The following is a 19397-nucleotide window of genomic DNA, read 5'->3' as shown; positions in this document are numbered from 1 at the left end:
TTTTTTAAAGTAAGCTAAAGACAGTTCTTTTTAAAATAATTTTAATGAATCTGTATTATTTTATAAAGTCTGGTCTATTTTTTTTCTTTCGATAGGTTTAATTATTCAATTAAATGTCTGATGTATTTTACATTATTGTATTTTAGGTGCACATGTACAGTCGCCCTCAAATGTATTCATACCCTGCTATTAAAGAAGGGGAAAAACAGCTGTCCCTGAAAAAGGTTGAAATTGACAAAAGCAATAATGAATAAAAAAGTTGTGAAAATCATGACATGGCTTTTGAATTGTGGCTCAACAGAAACACAAACATATTAAAAAAAATAAACACGGGGGACCATAAACTAATATTTTGTTGAAAATATTATTGTAATATTGTGTTTTCTGTAACTCTCAGTCAGACTTGTGCACCTGTTGAAAGGTATTTTGATTTTGGCCCACTGCTCATCAACAAAGTGCTCTAATTTCTCTGGGACAGGTTTTTGTTTTTTGTTTTTTTAAATTCTACTTTTCAACCACAATTCAAAAGCAATGTCTTATTTCACTAAATTATAATTTAGAAAATTTTTATTTATTATTACTTTTTTCAGTTTCTAGTTATTTGATTGACTATGATGAATTTTGCCTTTTCTTTAATGGAAGGGTATGAATAAATTTGAGGACGACTGTAGAAGGAGTGTGGCTCTGAGAGGTGCCAGAGAAATAAAAGTTACCTCATTCACTTGCACTGCAGAGTGCACTGGACTCTGCCGCCCCCTGCTGGAGGCTGTCCTGCGGGGGCAGAGGGCGCAGGTCCGGTTGTTATGGTGAAGCATTTCCCCAGAGGGCTGGAGCTGGAGCAGCGGACAGCAGCTGATTCAGTTTCACCGCCGCAGACTCGCACAGGAGCCGCCACTGACAGGCACCTCCACAGGTGAGCCACGACACGCCGGTTTCTATCACTTTATATCGATGTTGCTCATCCTGCTCGGTTTAATTCGCTTCGTATCACTTAAACTAAGTTGTTACCTCGATAAATGTAGTTAATTGTGCTCCACGGCAGCGCGGCTCCGCTTGCCGTGCTGCTGAATAGCTAACCTCAGGCTAAGGTAACGTTAGCATGACATAATATCAACGGTGGCGCCGCTCAACAGGTGTGTTCTCAGCGTTTTTGACAATTAAAAGTCCCCCGGTTCAAATAAAGTCGCCGGTGTTAACTTTATCTGCACCCGAGTGCTGTGAATGAAGGCAGGTAGCTTAAATGAGCTGCTTACGTTACCTGTCAGACTAACCACCTGTTGAGCCTGTCTGCGGACCGCTAGGTAGGTTAGCTAATCTGCTGCTCGCTTAATCCTCGACGGTATGAGAAGGGCTAACGTGGTCCCTGTTAAAGCTTTATTGTTACCGGTGGCTGTGCAAGCTAATTTTGAATAAGTGAAAGGTATAATTCGCTAAACTTTATCTATTTTTTTCTTTTTAAATAAGCTGAACCGTGGTGACTGGACCATGAGCTGAACTACTATCAGTTACTATCACTCCAGGCTGATATAAAACTGTGTGGTGCCTTTGTTTTACAGGCTCATAGTTCAGTGTTAATGCCAGGTTCACTGCCATCCACTATTTGTTTTATATTGATTTTATTGTTCTTGATTGAGCAAGATAGTGTTGAAACTCTCAATATACTGCCTTGTGGTAGTATTTCCATTGCATGTAAGCAACACGTCTTGGGTTTTTTTCTCTTTATGATCATTTTTTAGGGTTATGTAACATTATTAGATTGCACCTGGTTGCCCTCCAAAGGGCTAAAACAATCATTTCATTAATCCTATTGTTGCACGGTAGACAACTAATCAAAAGCTAGTTGAATAATCAATTTTTAATATCAGCTATTGAACTAATTTGCTGTTTTTCTTCGTTTTATATGCCAGGACACTGGTTTTAGACTGATGATTGGACTAAACAAGACCCTGGGGAAATATGAGAAGCCTTTTCTGCTAATTTCTGACATTTCATAGACGATCAGAAATCGTGAACATGAGTTATGTATTAATTGGTTGCGAAAATAGTCATTATCATAAGTGCAGCCCTAATGTTCTGTTAGGAGAAACTGTACCAAGGCTCAAAATACTTATCATTGTCATGAGGGTGCCTTGGCATTTGATTTCAGTGTACTACAGCTCACAAGCTGTTTAACTTTAAAACAGCAAAACTGACTTGTTTACCTAAATATACTCAAAGCCATTTATATATGTCAAGCCGGTCTTATTCTCAAGTAGTGCCACGTGTGGTCAAAGTACCACTTGGGCACTTGAACAGGAATTCCTCAGTATGTATGGTCAAATATTTGCAAGTTTCACAATGCAGACCAAGATTAGCTTTTAGGCACCTTTGATGCACAACGTGACACCACACACACACACACACACACACACACGGAGTCTTGCACAGTGTTAAAGATCTAGGAGGAAATCATAAAAAACCGTCAGATTACATTTCGACGCTGTGTTTATGCTTTAGTGAATAGTCGTCTGTGTGAGCTCACAAGGAGTCACACTGGCTGTATTCAGTGTTTGCATCCTCCATTGCAACAACAATAGCTATCTGAACTGAACAAGCACTTTATAAGATATTTTGGAAGGACAAACGCATTAACCTTGCATGTAGGGCGCACTGGAGATAGGTCTGGCCGTGCGAGACTACCATTTGTGTAACTCGAAGTAGTCATTATAAAGAGATTTCTTTGTAATCCTAATATATTTTTCCTTCATGATAAGATAATTCCAAGAAGCCGGGTGACTCAAGCAGGTCTGCCTCTGACATTCCTTCTCTAGTGCATGAACTCCCTCTTGTTTTTCCCCTGCCTTTTCTTACTGAGGCATTTCTTCACCATCCACGTTTGAATGTGAGACATTCTGCAGACAGATGTCACATACGTCTCGTCCTTTAGGCACCATTTAAAGATTCTTTATCCCAGTTTTTCCCCTTCACCTCTATATTTGCATGACATAACCCTGCTTCCCGCCGAGGAGCAGTCAGAGGAGTTAAAGTAAGCTAGTCTGTCTGTCTCCTCCCCATCCTTCCTCCTCCTCCTCATATTCTCCTCTATCTCCTTCACATTCTTTCCTCTACATCCTTTTGCCTTCTCCTTCCATATCCTGCCCTCCAGAAAAAGCAGCCACTCTTTGTGTATTCGTCTATCTCCAAATCTGTCTTCATCATACATCAGCCCACACTGTGTTTTTCTCAAGGTCCCTCACTCTCTCCCTGCTCTTGGCTACTTGGCAGAATTACTGAGATTTCTGAGTGATTATATGGAACAGCTCAAACCTTTACACATGACAGGGCTTATTGTAGATCCTCCTCCTCCCTCTCTCTTTTGTAGTCATTCTAATTCTGTCCTTCCTTAAAGGGCTGCAGCTATAATAATTTCTGATGTCAATATCAACTACCGATTGTTTCACAGAGATCAAGGTGGCATCTTTAAATCTTTTGTCAATTCGACTATCATTAAAACACATGAACTAGTTATTCATTCATTTCCTTTTAACTGATCGTTCAATTCATCAAGCACTTTAGCTCTACCACTTCTGTAAATGGTTTTTAGATTACGCAGTAACCGATAAAAACAACCTTTCTGAGTATTTGGCAGGTAATTTAGCTCACTAGGCATTGTTTCAGATCGCAGGCAGGATCGTTCCCGAATCATCAAGCCACATTGACTCAGCATTGTTTATTTCAATGAGCCGCTCAGAAAAGTCCTGCATGGCACATCAAATAGCACAGTGGGCTGATGGTTGTACACAACAGCTGTGTGGTGTTGTTTGATGATGACAAACCCATGAGTGAACATCGTGTGCAGCCAGATTTAAGGCTAAACAGGAGTGTAGGCTGAGTTTTCTCTTGTGTTCTTCTAAGTTCAGTCACAAGCTGTTATACTAAGGTACCACCCACCTAATGAATGTATGAGCTTCAGTGTATGTGTGTGTTCATAGTGCCCCATTCATTCTGTTGAATGAAACTTTATGTTCCTCAGCAGCTGTAGACAACCCTTCCTGTGAGGTCATTAGGTGGAAAAAGTCGGAAGACTACAAATGCCAGACTGAGGCAGGGACATTTTCCTGAACACATAAAATATTAGGTATATTCTCAGTGTGTTTGTGTCTGCGTGTTGTGCTGCCATACAAGATATTTGTACAATATCAGTGATCTCACCTTGTCTTTTCCCGTCTGTCTGGAGTTTGCATGACTCAGAGAATCACAAGGTTTTTACACAGTCTTGCCACCAACAAATTCCTCATTCTCCATTCGTGCAGGGGCTTAATGTATAAGAGGCAAAACTGACCCAATAATGAAATACAACACAAGTTCTCAAATGGCCATTGATACGCCACATCAATAAGGTAAGATCACAGCATCATGAAGAAATGTGATAATTATTGTTGTGTTTTTAAAATGTACTATTAATTTGGTTTAATTACTTTCACCCAAAGTAACATTTATTTTTTTCCTATATAGATACCTGCATTTATGTGATAGGTTAGCTAGTATTAGCTTAGTTTTGTGAAAAATGTCTCCCCATTTGTTTGTTTAGTAATTGGACAAAATTCCAGAGACTTTTGCTTTTTAATTCTGAGCAGCTGACGGCCAAACATGTTGTTGAACATGTTGTTTAAATCGTTGCAGCGCTGGAATTATCTTAACACAACAGCATGTTGTGTATCTTTAATTGCGAGCAAGAACTAAATATTCCCAAAGAGCAGCAGGAGAGTATTCACCGTCAGCTGTTTATCTTTCAGTTGTGCTCCCAGTTCACTGCTGGGGAAGGTAGGCTGATTAGTGACTGAGCTGCTAGTCAGACAGACCAAGACAGCAATCTCATGCTGTGAGGATCCTGAAGATTTTTTCTTCTTCTTCTTTCATCACACCCTGTCTTTTGCCAAATGATGGCTCTAAACCGCTCTGTCGTGAAGGCTACTTTCAGAACTGTCTCCACTTCAAGCTCTAAAGCATACGCTGAACCAAAAGGCTATAGTTAAAGGAGAGTAAAATTAAAATTAAAAAAGACATTCTTGACTTTCTGCTGAGTACACTTTTACAGGACTCCTGTGCTCAGAGTTAGTGTGTACCAGCAAATTTACAATACACATAAAGCCTGCCTTTAGGTCATCAGCATCGCCACAGACTTCTGCATATTGGTATCTATTTCATGTATTTAAGTTGCAGGCTAATTACTGTAGATCAGGAACACACATCATTTGGTGAACAATGACAGAATAGCCTGTGGTGTGGAACTTAACCTTATTTTTAGCTGAGTCCAGATCACGGAGCATCACTTGTAGCGTGTTCAGTTTCCAAAACACTCTTAGATTGCTGATGTTGTGAAATGTTACATTTACAAAAATGTTCTGGTAATGCATTTTAATGTATTTGGGTGGATAAATCATTCCCATGCACACTGCTGAAAACTTTCAGAAAGTATTATTTACTACTTTCACATTTTGAACCTGGATGCATTTAGGTTTTATTGTGTATCAGGATTAATTTGTTGGTGAAAATTCTGTGCTGTTTTATAAAATTGTACTGTAGAGATCCAAAAAGAAACCAGACAATCTTGCAAAGCCTAGACTGCAGCGCTGTGTGGACCTTTGCGGATGTTTCACTGGACCTGTGTTCTTAGTGGGAGATGATGTCTGTCATGTTTGTGTACCAGGATTAGCTGAAGTCAACAGTAAACATCATCATGTCTAAGCCTCTGCCTCGCCTGCGTTCCCCGTGATACCCTGCACTGATTGGCTTTGGCTGAGATTTGTGTTGTCTGGCTTGTCCTGCTCAGGCCACTAATGAGGAAACATTGTCCTGTGCTCTGAGTGTGTGTGTGTGTGTTTCTCTATGAATGCAGTATGGACAGCGTGAGATTTTATGTGTGTTACTTTGCATATGTGTCAAAGTTGGCCAAAGTGGGCCTTTGTTATCACGGCTTTTATGTAAGTATTATCTAAGCCTCGTTATGTTTCTGTTTGAGTCAGTTTATTATATAGACCCATATTCTGCAAAGTAAATCACTTGTTTAATCTACCAGCATATCATCAGATATTACTTTAGCTAGCATATTGCTATCAGTTTGGTTTTCTGTGATCTGTTAAAAAACACTTAAGAGTCAATGGCTTTTGATGTGGTTATTAATTGTTATCAGGCAGAAGTTTAAGTTGTTGATGAGATCCTTGACATTCAGGCAACTTTGTGCTGTTAAGGTTGTTTGAGATGTTTGGACCAAGGCCCAGTCAAACAGACAGTTGCTTTTCACAATGTGTTTTAGAATATTCTCCCTCCGAGTTGCTTTCTCTGTGGCCTACAATAAAATGTTTATATGTAAAAAAAAGACTTTCAGGAACACTAAACAATAGTAGCCTTGCCCTGATGTCCTTCAAAAGCTATACAACCACTTTCATCGCCACAGTTCTTGGATTTAAAAGTCGAATTGCAGCATGTTTGTGCAGCACATTGTGATCCTGCAATTATACCTAAGTGTACCATGTAACAGGCACAGCGCTCGTTGGTATCAGGCCAGCAGAGATCCTGCACTCAGTGAAGGCCGTTTTTCTCTGGGCGAGGGTGGAAGCACAGTAAACCGGTTTTATTGTTATGATCACATGATTTGTGATCATGTTTGATGGAGACAAAAGCGACACACTTTTGTTGCCTGCTCAAACAGTGGGCCGCACTTAAATCCGCAAGCTGCTTTAAATAATGTTGTGACTTTGCGGTGAGGTTGTTCAGACCACAGAAATCTCATTCACCTTGAAATACCTCCACTGGAACATTTCAAATGGTTCTTACAATATTAAATAACATTACAAGTCCATATTGTCAAACTGCAGGCCTTTATGCATACAATTCCTGCACCAGACCTATGCACCGTCATTAAAACGAAGCTGAAAGTGTACTTATTACTGCTTGGTTATTATATCTGTTCTCTTTAAAAACTCTAACTTCAAGCTTCCAAAGTATTAATGGACTGCAGTCCAACAACAGGTAGCAGCTTGTTAGCAAAAACATATTTATTGAAGTTTCTTAATCAACAAAAGTCCTTACAGAATAAGATAAGGGTTAAGCCGTCTATTGTAATCTGCAGATGACCCAATATGTCATGTTGTTGTTCGTGTCTGTTTGGAAGCCTTTGTCCACCACTGCAGTCAACATAGACTTGGAATAATACAAGTTGTTTTGCTAATAAAATTTGATGTCATCATTTAAAAAAGTATTAGTCAAATGCCACCTGCGCATTAAAATGGTTGATAAAAAATGGTTTCATTGTGAGCCACACACACTAACGTTTAGCATTGTGGTCTTTATTCCACTTCTCTTTCAGATTGTGTCTGGAATTAGCCGGCTAATACAGAGGTTAAGTTCCTGCAGGGATTTTCCCATTTTGTCCAATCCTTTCTCCCTTTAAAGCCCCTTAAAATGCCACAAACCATGTTCTCCGTCTAATTAGTTAGCTACAGTTGAAAATGTGACCAAAAGCAGGTTAGGCTACTAACGTGCAATCTGCAATTGTATTTATTATATTTAAATAGCATATTGTGTCTTGGGTACCATAGCTTTTTCTTGTAGGAGGAGCAGGGGTTAAGCAAAGTTGCCTCGTGATCACGTTGAACATGCACCCAACATCCATGTTTAAATCCCATGCTCTCCAAGTCCGTGTTTATTTGTGTGTAGTTTGAATGACTGATCTGTGTAGCGGCCTACCACTGTGTTATAAGTGTTATTACCTCAGTCGAAGGAAATCCTTACATTGTAGCTTGTGACAAAGGGTGAGAGGTTAAGTATCCTAAAAATAGTAGTTGTGTACAGCAAAAGCACAAATGACAAAAGTCTGTCTATCCCCAAGGCAAGGACTAGTAAGCTTTTAGAAGGCCAGGAAAGACCCTAATGGAAGCTGTCATGGTAGGTCTTTGTATACTGTGTGTCTTAATGTCCAAGGAACTTTTAGATATGACCCCCTCATCTACATTTGTGTTTATATTTTCAATTTCTGCATTGTAACAAATGGCTTTATTTGTAGTACAACAGATAAACCGCAACAGTGTTGGAGCCTTAAACCTCAATGAGCTCAAAGTCTAAGAGGAACTCTGCTACCTCTAATGATTCTCTGTGCATGTTTGCCATGTCGTCAGCTGAGTTATGGAGTGCTGCGGCCTACCCACCACCCACCTTTCACAGGCTGCTTGTTGTAGTGGCTCTGCGGCCCGGGACTACTGTCTTGTCATTCACTCTCTCTATCTCACTGAGTGCCTGTAGTTGACCTTCCTCTCAGCGCTCACAGGCCCAGGCCTAAATAATATATGAGTAGCCTGGAAAGAGCTGAGTGTGTGTGAGCCATGCAGCTCGGCTTGGAAGTTAACGAAAGGTAATGAGAGCGATCTCGCTGACCGAGGTTGCCAGGGTTAGAACTTGCACTGAAACATGTCACATACTAGCAGCTTAACCGCTTTTCCACAACATCCCTGCCTCAGTCTGACTATGTGGGTACCCCGGTGGCCAAAAAAAGTGTGTGTTGGGCTACAGGGTGTGTCAATCATTAATGAAAAGCATCCCACCATCTCAGGTTTCTTTCAGGAGAGGAGTGGGAGAGGAGGGAGTAGGGGGAAGGAGCTCAGGGGTTAAAGATAACAGGATTAAAAGGGCACTGTGCGTACATTATACTGTAACACAGCACTCACATTTTCTCTCCTTGCATTTTTTCTTCTCTCTTCTTGCCCACAGACAGACAGAAGACATTGTGGAAGAAGTCGCAGAAACCTTCATTCTCCGCTGTCTTCTTCTGAACACCTGCCAAAAAGTGCAGCATCACCACCAACTGCAGCGAGTTTTTGAAGGTTCTGTTTAACATCAAGGGGTATTTGAATCATGTCGCTGTCCGTTGTAACTGGACCAGGCCTTGTCCTGTGAATGCCTCTGTCTGTTGTCATTTAACATCTTGGTTCTTTCTACCTCGTGGATTTCTCGGTCACTGCCACCCATGGATTCTCAAATATTTACCCCTCTGTTGGTTCCAAGTCTTAGACACAATGACCACAAGTATGGATTAGCAGTCAAGATAGAGAATCTACCCAGGAGAATAGTTTGACTGCCTTTCTAGTTCTTCCTTCTTCCTCTCTGTCTATCTTCCCCCCCAGTGGATCCCTCAAGTTGCCTACAGGTGAAATGGATGGGAGGACTGACAGTTGGTTGAGATCCACAGCTTGGATTGTTATTGGACACCTCTCTGCTGCTATTTTGCTGTGGCACAACAAGAGCGTTTATGTGAAAGATGGGCAAGAGACATTGCAATAATTTTATGTGTTTGCTTACCTTGGAAATCATGGAGATATCCGTCACCTGATTGTACAACACAAGTTGCTTTGTTTCATCATACTTTGGACATTTTTGTAGTTAGATTTTTTTTTTCCATGAAAAGATATTTTTCAAATAGACTGCAGTGTCTTTTTTTGTGGCCTCACACAGGACGTAATGTAGGCCTGTTTGGCCTGTCAGAAGGCTCTCCTAAGGGAGGCATATGAGAAATTTGGTATCCCGAAACTCTGAAAGGATTTAATATCCTCAAGGACTAAGTGAAACAAACGGGGAATATAGTAGCAGGTGGTGGTGTAGTAACATGGCAGCAGATCACGGCGAGCTACTGGCGGAGATGTCCACGATTGGGCGTCTGAGTGCCACAGAACGCCTAAAGCATGCCCAGAAGCGACGCGCTCAGCAGCTGAAGGCTTGGGCACAGATGGAGAAGGACGCAGCACGAGGGTCAAGGGCCAAAGCAGATAAGAAGAAGCCACGCACCACCAAAGTGAAATTCCCCAACACAATCACCCTGCTAGATGCAACCGCCCGCAACGACTTGAATGAGGGTAGGTAAAAACACTTGCACAGAGAGGTCCTTTTAGAGAGCGTAATTTTTATGTATGTATCAAAAAAGGATTAAACCAATCAAGCATAAGTATTTGAGGAAACTCTAGACAGGAGGAGATTTTAAAGCATCAGAGTGCAACTGTATACTAATCCAGCACTTTCACAACTGAAGTAAACCAATCAAAATCCTAGAAATGTGATGTGAAATGGGAAAGCAGGCCCACAAAAGTCATGGGCTACCTTCTTTGGACTTCATTGTATTACACTGAGTTGCCACTGGCTTTTCCTGAGCCATAAGCACTTTTCAATGGATGGTGTAGTGCTCTGTAAAACCAACTATTCAAAGGAAGCGATTCATGCATAATTTATACTGGCTACGTCAGAGATTAATTGTAATACATGAGGCATTTTGTTTTCAAGGGCTTTATGGTCAGCTGCAGATCAAGGCTAATTATAGTGGAAAGTCTTTTCATGGTTCATGGTCATTGTTATTCCACGCACACACCGACTTAGTATCATTTGTTATCTCTATTTATGGCAGCGAGATAAGTGCCAAGTGTTGTAACATTTGTATAGAAAGGACTCTGCTCAGGTGGTCACTTGTAATGCTGTTTGTGTGTATATATGTGTGTGTGCTTGAATTTTTCTAGTGAGGGAGCTGCTGAACAGTGGTGTTAGCCCAGATCTTGTCAACGAGGATGGACTCACAGCCCTGCATCAGGTACCCACACACCTTACTGAGGAACTCACCAGTGCAGTAACAAGGATATGATCCCTCACTAGCTTCCCATCAGTTAACACTGCCAGATGTGCTATAACAGAAATAACTGAGGATATAGCTGTTAGGAACTGAAAGTTTCTTTTTCTTAATCTAGTGCCTCACAACACTCAGAAATAACTTAATTGACATGAAAATGTATCATCTGTGAGTTATAGACAAATCTGAGTTGTGCTTATATCAGGATGTTGCCATCCACTAAGCATTCTCAAGCTCCAACATCTGGAAGTGCAACGTCTTCAGACTGCAACGGTCATCATAACCAAAATCACCCACGCCCACATTCTCAAAACATATTCTGCTAGTAAACACATTGTGAACAGACACTTCTACCAACATTTAAGCTAGTTGTACATACACAGGCATCTCCTTCAACATGGTCAGCAGCTTGTACAAGCACAGCCTTGCAACAGACAGGATGACAGAACAGTTTGTGACTGTCCTTAAGGACTGCGAGGTCACCTCTGTACAGTGTGAGTTTTTATGTTTTTCGTGGGCACTGCTTTGAGCTCACAAAGTACTACTTGCCTTTATTATGTCTGTACCTTTACTTATCTTTAGTGAGTTTACATAAAGACTCTGATAACTTCCCACCATTTTAGTTAGAGGACCAAAAGTTGGAGGAGTAAAGGCGACATTCTTAAGCTTGAATTCCTTTCCTGGATCATTATGGTCACATTTAGAGGAAGACGCCTGTGTTTTGTTGTTTGAGACACACAGAGCTAAAGTTATCCATGTGTCAGTTTAAATTGGAATTTGCTCGCCCTTTTTTTACTTTCTGTGTCGTTACCTCCTAAGTTAACATCCACATACAAGTCATCCACATGCTACTACGCACTCATGAGAGTGTTTGTTAGTACAGAGAACTCTTTATAAAACCAGTTGACGCCACTCTTCCCCTTGGAAAGTTTAGTGTTTACACAGCAGAGGGCTGAGCCATGCATGCAAATTTTTTTTTCTCGAGCCAGTGTAATAGTTGCTATAAATAATGATGCATAGATTTATCTGTTTCTGTTTGTGTTTTTTTTTTAAATCAACATTATATGTTTCCTGTGCCCGTTAAGTGTGATGCATGTTATTTGCATTCCTGTGTATGAACATCTCCTCTCTCTCCTCAGTGCTGCATCGATGATTTTGTGGAGATAGTGCAGTGCCTGCTGGATGCTGGTGCCAGTGTGAATGCCTGTGACGGTGAGCTGTGGACACCGCTGCATGCTGCTGCCACCTGTGGACACACTGGACTGGTGCAGCTCCTGATTCAAGCGTGAGTTAGGCCTTGAATTTCATAACTCTGCTCAGTTTCACTCCCATAGCAGAACAGTTTTTGCAAACCTTTGTGAAGTAAATGTTTTAACCATCCAGTCAGGCAGAATGGATATTCCTTTCTTAATGCAGCATTAACAGACATGGAGTCTTCCTGGGGAAAAAAATGTAGTTTACATAAAAAAATGCAAATATGCCTGCAGTTTGACTCTGGAAGTAATTTGCTTTGTATGTGAGGGTGTGTCAGTCTGATCCAGTTCTCTTTGCATATCGGTGCATGGATGCATGCACGCTTGTGCCTGTGTATATATGAATGTGTGTGCATGCTTTCAGTGGGGCTGACCTGCTGGCTGTTAATGCGGATGGCAACATGCCCTATGACCTCTGTGAGGACGAGGCCACCCTTGAGCTGCTGGAGATGGTTATGGCTGAACAGGGTTAGTAAGCTGAGGCAAATCATACTACGACTGGCATATCAGAATTTGTTGTAGTTTTATCAATAGCATTTCTGTGACTGTTGAGTCTTGATTCATTTATTAGTTCAAGAATAAAGATGCATTAAGGAAAACTATCAATCTTTTCATGAAAGGTTAACGCGATTCTCTTTTGTTGCGTTTTTCTGCTCCAACTATTAATGTCCGTGCTAACTGGTACCTTCGGTTGTGTCCCTGTGTGTGTTTACTGGTGCAGGGATAACTCAGGACCGTATCGATGAATGCAGAGGGGCTAAAGAGGCAGCCATGCTGGTGGACATTCAGGCTCTTTTTCAGAGTGGAGCAGACATAAACGCACAGGACAATAATGGAGCAACTCTGGTAAGACCGCATGATGTGTGGATGACAAAAACTTATGGGAAAATTTAGCCTCTATAAAGTGGGGTGTAGTTAAGATGTGTCAGTTTTAAGAGTTAAACTATGCGATCTCAGTGTGAATACACAGTTCTAGAAATTCTCAAAAACACAGAATATTGCTGAAGCAATTTGCAGGTTGTTGTGAAATGCACTTCTAGGCTACATGCTGCTTTAATGTTATTTTATTTTGAATTCCTCACAGCTCCATATCGCATCTGCCAATGGCTATGTATCTGTAGCAGAGCTGTTACTAGAGAACCGGGCTCAGGTGGAGGTGAAGGATGCTGATGGGTGGACGCCGCTTCACGCCGCCTCCTGCTGGGGACAGGTTAGTACTGCAGTCATACCAAAAGAGTCTACTGCTTTTCTTAACTGACTCATTAACAGTGTTTGTATTTGTTTCATAGATCCAAATAGTAGAGCTGCTGGTGGCCCATGGAGCCAGTCTAAATGCAAAGTCTGTCCTAGACGAGACACCTCTGGGTGAGAGCATTTTCTTTTTGTTTTTCATATTTCTCTTCAGTTTAACCATAGGAGACTTTTAAGTGTCTAACTTTTGCTGCTGGGGCCTCCTCAGATGTATGTATGGACGAGGAGGTCAGAGCCAAACTGATGGACTTGAAGCACAAACACGATGCCATCATGAAGAGCCAAGACAGGCACAAGGGCACGCTGCAAAGACGAGCATCGAGCACTGGAAGCAGAGGGTGAGAGGGAAGCTCAGGGTGAAAAATGTAGAAAAAAGTTGAAGGAGTTTGGGGTTGTACTACTCCTCTCTGATTCTCTCTCATTTGTCCATGCAGTAAGGTGGTGCGTCGTGTCAGTGTGAACGAGCGCTCCAGTCTGTACCGGCGGGAGCACCACAAAGAGGCCATGGTGTGGCAGGAGCGTGGCCGACAGCCCGAGCCACAGGACGACGATGAGGACAGACAAACCGATAATGAGTTGCACCAGCATGCCACCATGGTGACTGAGCTCTGTTTTGAAAATGTTTCACAGCTTCTGTCACATTCTCACACAGTGTGAGCTGATTAAACAGTATGTTTTGTTGAATGTTCTTGTTTCAGGCTGCTGGTGGTGCAGCGACTTCACGTTCAGAGGAAGTGGAGTCTGCGGACAGGAAACTTGTCTCCAGCGTAGGGAATGGAGAGACCTCTGTTTCTCTTGCCTCCTCTGTGCCTGGAGAGCTGTGGATTGGTGGAGGTCCCATGGAGCGCAGCGCCTCCTACCAGCTCAACCCTGTAATAACAGAGGGTGAGGGGGCAGACAGTATGACTCGGGAGAAATCACACCACACCCTGGCCGATCTAAAGCGCCAGCGGGCAGCCGCTAAGCTCAATAAATACCCAGCACCTCCGCCACCCCTGCACCCTCCCTTAGAAGAGGAGCCTTCTGTTGCACCAGCAGAGGCGACAACCACTCAGGCTCAGCCAGAGCCCCCAATGACCCCTGTCGTAGAGCAAGTGGTCTCCCCCAGCCAGGTGTACTTCACCCCAGCCAGCGGGGATCCTCCACTACTGAAACTTCGAGCCCCCGAGGAGGAGCAGTCCAACAATAAGGAGCCTTGCTGTGGACTCATGTAGTTCAAGTCACACACTCAAACACACTGCCTACACAGTACAGAGGCTGGACATGTTACACCCCAAAGTGGCAAACACCTTTGAAAACACACACACTTTAAATGAGTCACTGAAATTAGGGCCACATGCCAATCAGGGTTTAATCTACACTGCAGTCCAAGTGAACTAACGTGATTCTATGTCCTTATTTCTTTTGCACTTATCTTTTCCTTAAACAAAACTTCATGCACATCTCATACTAAACATTCACACTAAAGGGCTGCTTAATCTGATGCACATTCTAGTGTTGCAATGACAATCGAAGGTCTGCCTCACTCAGTGTTCTTGGTCACTTTTTTACTCACCTCTTACTTAATTACTCAAATAGACTCACTGAAAAGTCTTAGAATCATGTGAAAGTTTAGAAATCCTCAAAAAAAAAAACTGAATGAAAAAGAATTGCAGGTGATTTATCTTAAATTAAAAACCAGGTTCTGTTTTTTTTTTGTTTTTTTTAACTGAATGACTGCTATTAAAGGTACGTGATCTACATTTGCATACATTTTACATTATCAGCAAGTGGTTTTGATTTTTGGGAGGTTGATTGGTTGCACTAGTTTCATTATATAATACAGCTATTCATGAATTTGCATTTACACAAATATGGACTGTTTCTTTGCTTGATTTTTCTTCTAAGACTGAAAATATACTGTAACAGTTTTGTTACTTTCCAGTGCACAAAAAAGGCCTACATTTCAAGTTTTGTAATGGTGCAATTTGTAAATGAAGCATTTGTCTATAATAATATTTAAATCAAAAGAAAAAAGGACTCCGCTTATTATTATCACAACCAGATTCCTATTTTTTCTGTCAGTATTTCTTTTTTTTTTTTTTTCTACCATCAGAATGGAATCACATTATTTATTCCGTCTGATGCTGAGAGTACATGACTTGTACCATTGTTAAAGTGTGAGGGCAAAATATTTTTATGTTTAACAGAATTATCAGAGATGATATTTAGTTTTATTGTAAAACCAAGTAAACTTGTCATATGATTGTTTATCAAAGGTTGGTGCCTTCATTAGGTAGCTTATTTAATGTAGGTTTGCGATGCTTGCACGCAGTCCCACGTGTAAATTTGGTGAGCGGTGGGATTAAATAATCTATCTGACATGGACTTGATGTACTGTCAATGCACTCCGATTTCTGTATTGTATTTCAGTTTTGCTAGTGATTTTTACTGATCCCTGTTTAGAAAAACGAAACATAAAAAGATGTTTTCACAAATGATTTTTGTATTTTTTAATGCAAGTGTTTATTTGGATACTCTGTAGTTATCATTTAAAGGGAGGAAATCAGATGAACATGTGCAAAGAATGATTGCATTATTTTTGAAACATTGAGTTTGACATCAACAAAACAACTTGTAAAGCTGTTTAGATTTAGGCTCCTGTTGGAATCCAGGTCAGGGTCAGATAATGACCTCATGGTCAGAGAAAGAGACTGACCTTTACCCATGGACTCACCGTCTTGTTTAACTTGTTTACCTTAAGTTGAGGATGTGTTCCCCTTGTGGTAACAGTGAACCGTTGCACATTTTTCACACTTTGCCACCCGTGCCTTCGCTCTTCCTCTTACATCAGACACTATCTGAACATCTCAGATGTCACAGTCTGTTCTGATCTGTCTGCCAGGGCAGCAGCTGATACGCATAGGAAACACCCCAGCAGGCGTTAGTTATAGAAGTAATACACACAGAAACAACTGTTCAAACCCTAGTTTCAAGTTGTTCTCACATCATAAATTGCAGCTTTATGATTAAAATTTAGTGGTTATCTTTAAGATGCACCAGAATTATCTTCATGCACACACGTAAACCTTGACGCACCGATCTTAACGCTGTCCCTCATTTTGTATGTGGCCTTGGAAACAGTTGTGCATGTGGCGTTTAAAAATGGAACCTGCTTAACTTCTGACATGATTTGAGAGTGAGCTAAGACTGCTGAGCCACAAGGGGTCGATCCTGTGAGTCTCTTAAACCGTCATTACAGTAACGAAATAGCTGATCCAACACGTTATTTATTATGTGATGTTGATCTGTCATTTAAAATTAGGTAAATGGAACAGGCAGTGTCCTGTGATGCTGCCGAAGTATGCACTGCGTAACACACAGCAGTCACCAGGGCATCACATGCTCGTATGTGAACCGTTTTAGTTTGGGATATCAAATGTCTTTCCCAAGCCCTTTCCAAGACATGAGGTGAGGGGGGGGAGTTTCTCTGTCCCATGCTGTGCCCTTCTCACACACACAAACCTTATGTGGCTCTGTTACAATTTCCAAAACAAAAGACACACAAAGGAGGGATTGTTGAGAATTTCTTTGACATTCTGCTGTCGATCCTAACTTGTTCCTCTGCATTCTTGACAGGATAGGTGGCTCCTTCGGGGGCAACGTGATGCCTTTTACTGGGGAGCATGTAACATGTTGCAAAACGCGAAGATGCCCTGATGCTGACCTCTGAACCCCCTGCACCTTCATGCCACATCTGTTTCTCAATCTCTTTTGACTTATTTTGGCATAAACCCAATCTAAACCTGTCTTAACTTTAATTAGTCATCTCCACAACCTCTAGCTCCATCCACACAGTGCACACTTGCCTATAATGGGTGTGACTATTTTAGTCGGTTTAATTAGGCTACAGTAACAGTAGCAAAATGATTAGATAATGTACATGAACCTTTGCTATTTAAGGGTCTTTCTCAAACATCTTCCTGTTCCTAATGCAGGGCGTGCAATAGATAAAAGGATCCCTGACAAAATATGCAGTGCATTTGATCCACTTTAGTATTAAAATGTTGCTTAATGCATCCGTATCAAGTCAGTAATAGAAACTCTATAGGAATATAACACTTTAAATTGCAATGTTTTTGGGGATTTAGTAAAAGCACAACTCGAAGTAACATAATTATTGACGTCTGTGTTTTATTTGCTCAGAGTGCTGAGCTGTCAGGCTGCTGTTGCCTAATGCGATACTTGACAGTTAAACCAAAGCCACATGTGCATCACTTATTGCTATAAGTCAAATTTTATCCTGTAGAGGAGGTGGTGGTTTAGCAATGTGCAATATTAAAGCTGTGACCTATAAAGATTTACCCACAGATAATTATCAACCAAGTCTACAGAACCCCTCAACACCATGGAGCACTTCAGTCTCGTCATCTACTAGCATTTAGGTTTGTACCACCTGTAATTTATTTTCATACTTGCCACTCTCATTAACTTTGTTCCCAGCAACAGGCGACATTTTCAGGGTGGGACATATTGGTGGGGGCCAAAGCGGAGCTAAAATCTGACTAAAAACACTTGAAGAAAGGCCACTGGAAACATTATTGAGCCACTTTTTATTACATGTTTGCTCAGACTGTATATAAAAGATGCTGCTTAAGTGCAATTCAAGTGCATGTATGGGAACGAGGCGACGGAAGTCTGATATGTTGTTAAATGTCGACATGAAGACAACATTGAAGCAGCTTGTAACTTTGCACATATAATGAGAGTATGTAAACTCCAACGCACACCAATTTTCATGGTCCACCTCACAATTTTGGCGTGTCAGAATAGCAAAAAAACTGCAACCTTGGCTTGCTTATCACATATCAAATTCTACTGTTGTTGGAAGCCTCAAGACTGTATTTTAAGAAGGAAATGTGGATGCATCCATTTATATACACACTTACTGGAAGCTTCTGTGTCCTCAATACCACCCTCATTTAACAATTTTGCACTTTTTTCCATTTTCAAGGGCCAGTAATTAAAGGAAACGACTTAATCCGTGTTCTCACCAAACATCAAGATTGTGAAAGTTGTATTTGCGGAGATATTGAAATGGCTTACCAGATGAGACTTTTTTTTAAAATATACAAAACACAAATATTTCAAAGGTCAATCAAAATATTTTAGAGAACTTTGCTCCGGGTCCCCATAACAAATAAGTTAAATCTGAGGTAGTGCAGCAACACATTTGCTGAATTCTGTCTGAAGTGAAACGGACTGAACCTAAAGAGAGCTGCAGCAGTTGACCTAAAATGACACCACGACAGTGCGCTGAAAAACAGACAGTCAGGCGCTCCATACTTGGCACAGGTTCAATGGACTTTTGGATGTTTGGCATGAAAATGCAAGATTAAACTTTACCAAAAGACACCAAAACAAGTCTTTGGTCAGATGATGGTCCAGTTAAACTTGCTCAGCTCAGATTGAGTCCATGTTTGCTGTGGACCTGACCAGGGCTAACATAGTAACTGTACAGTCCTGACAGTGAAGCACACAGAGGTGTAAGTGTAATGATGTGGAGGTGCATGAGTACAAAAGATGTTTGGGAGATGTTTCTCATGGATGACACCATGAATGCCTGTAGATATATCAAAGTACTGGCTGATAAGATGATGCCGAGTTTAGTTTAGCACAAGAGGAATTCCAGTTTGTTAATGATCGAAAGAATACTGCTAAAATGACAAAACGTTTTCTAAAGAAGGAAAAAAACGAAGAATACTATGACCCAACCAAGTATGTTGCAGGACTTGAATTTCATTAAACACCTTTGGGGTATTTTAAATAGAAATGTAGAGCAACATAAGCCCTCCAGCAAAGAGCAGATCAAACAAACTGTTAAAGAATGGCAGAACATCTCTCTGTACAACACCCACGGAGGACTGAGTCTGTCCTTTAAAAAAATAAAGTGGATGTATAAAGAGCAGAAAAAAAAGATTTAAATAGCAGAAAAGAAGCATACAATGTCAAGTTTTGCTTCTTTAATTTTGACATTAGCTTTCAATTTGAGTGTAGCGCTCATGTTATCTTTGCCTGGTTTTATCTTATCGTTTTATAAGCCACTTTAAAAGTACCAAGCAGTGATAAATGAGAAACCAAAACTGAAATGCCCTCCTTTACCTGGCTGCTTTGACATTTGCATTTGAAGTCATGTTTGGCCACCTAAGACTAAGCATGATTTCAAATGTTAATGCTGGTTCTTTCCTGCTGAGTGTGTAAATCAGCCACGG

At 41.1% G+C, this 19397-nt stretch overlaps 1 protein-coding gene across 1 annotated transcript; it reads left to right on the top strand.

The window, feature by feature from the left end:
- The first annotated feature begins 828 nt into the window (after positions 1 to 828).
- On the top strand, positions 829 to 15623 carry ppp1r16a (protein phosphatase 1, regulatory subunit 16A). The gene is made up of 11 exons (XM_008304046.1): positions 829 to 913; positions 8746 to 9884; positions 10536 to 10606; positions 11782 to 11927; positions 12260 to 12363; positions 12617 to 12741; positions 12980 to 13105; positions 13185 to 13260; positions 13355 to 13484; positions 13581 to 13743; positions 13845 to 15623. Exons 2-11 carry the CDS (start codon positions 9638 to 9640, stop codon positions 14358 to 14360), a joined length of 1704 nt encoding a protein of 567 aa, XP_008302268.1. The 5' UTR covers positions 829 to 913; positions 8746 to 9637; the 3' UTR covers positions 14361 to 15623.
- Positions 15624 to 19397: the final 3774 nt, after the last annotated feature.

Source organism: Stegastes partitus, unplaced genomic scaffold (assembly GCF_000690725.1).
Source record: "Stegastes partitus isolate 25-593 unplaced genomic scaffold, Stegastes_partitus-1.0.2 Scaffold2124, whole genome shotgun sequence".
Classification (NCBI taxonomy): Eukaryota; Metazoa; Chordata; class Actinopteri; family Pomacentridae; genus Stegastes; species Stegastes partitus.
The sequence above is the reverse complement of the archived record's forward strand: the minus strand, read 5'-3'. Positions and strand labels throughout refer to the sequence as shown.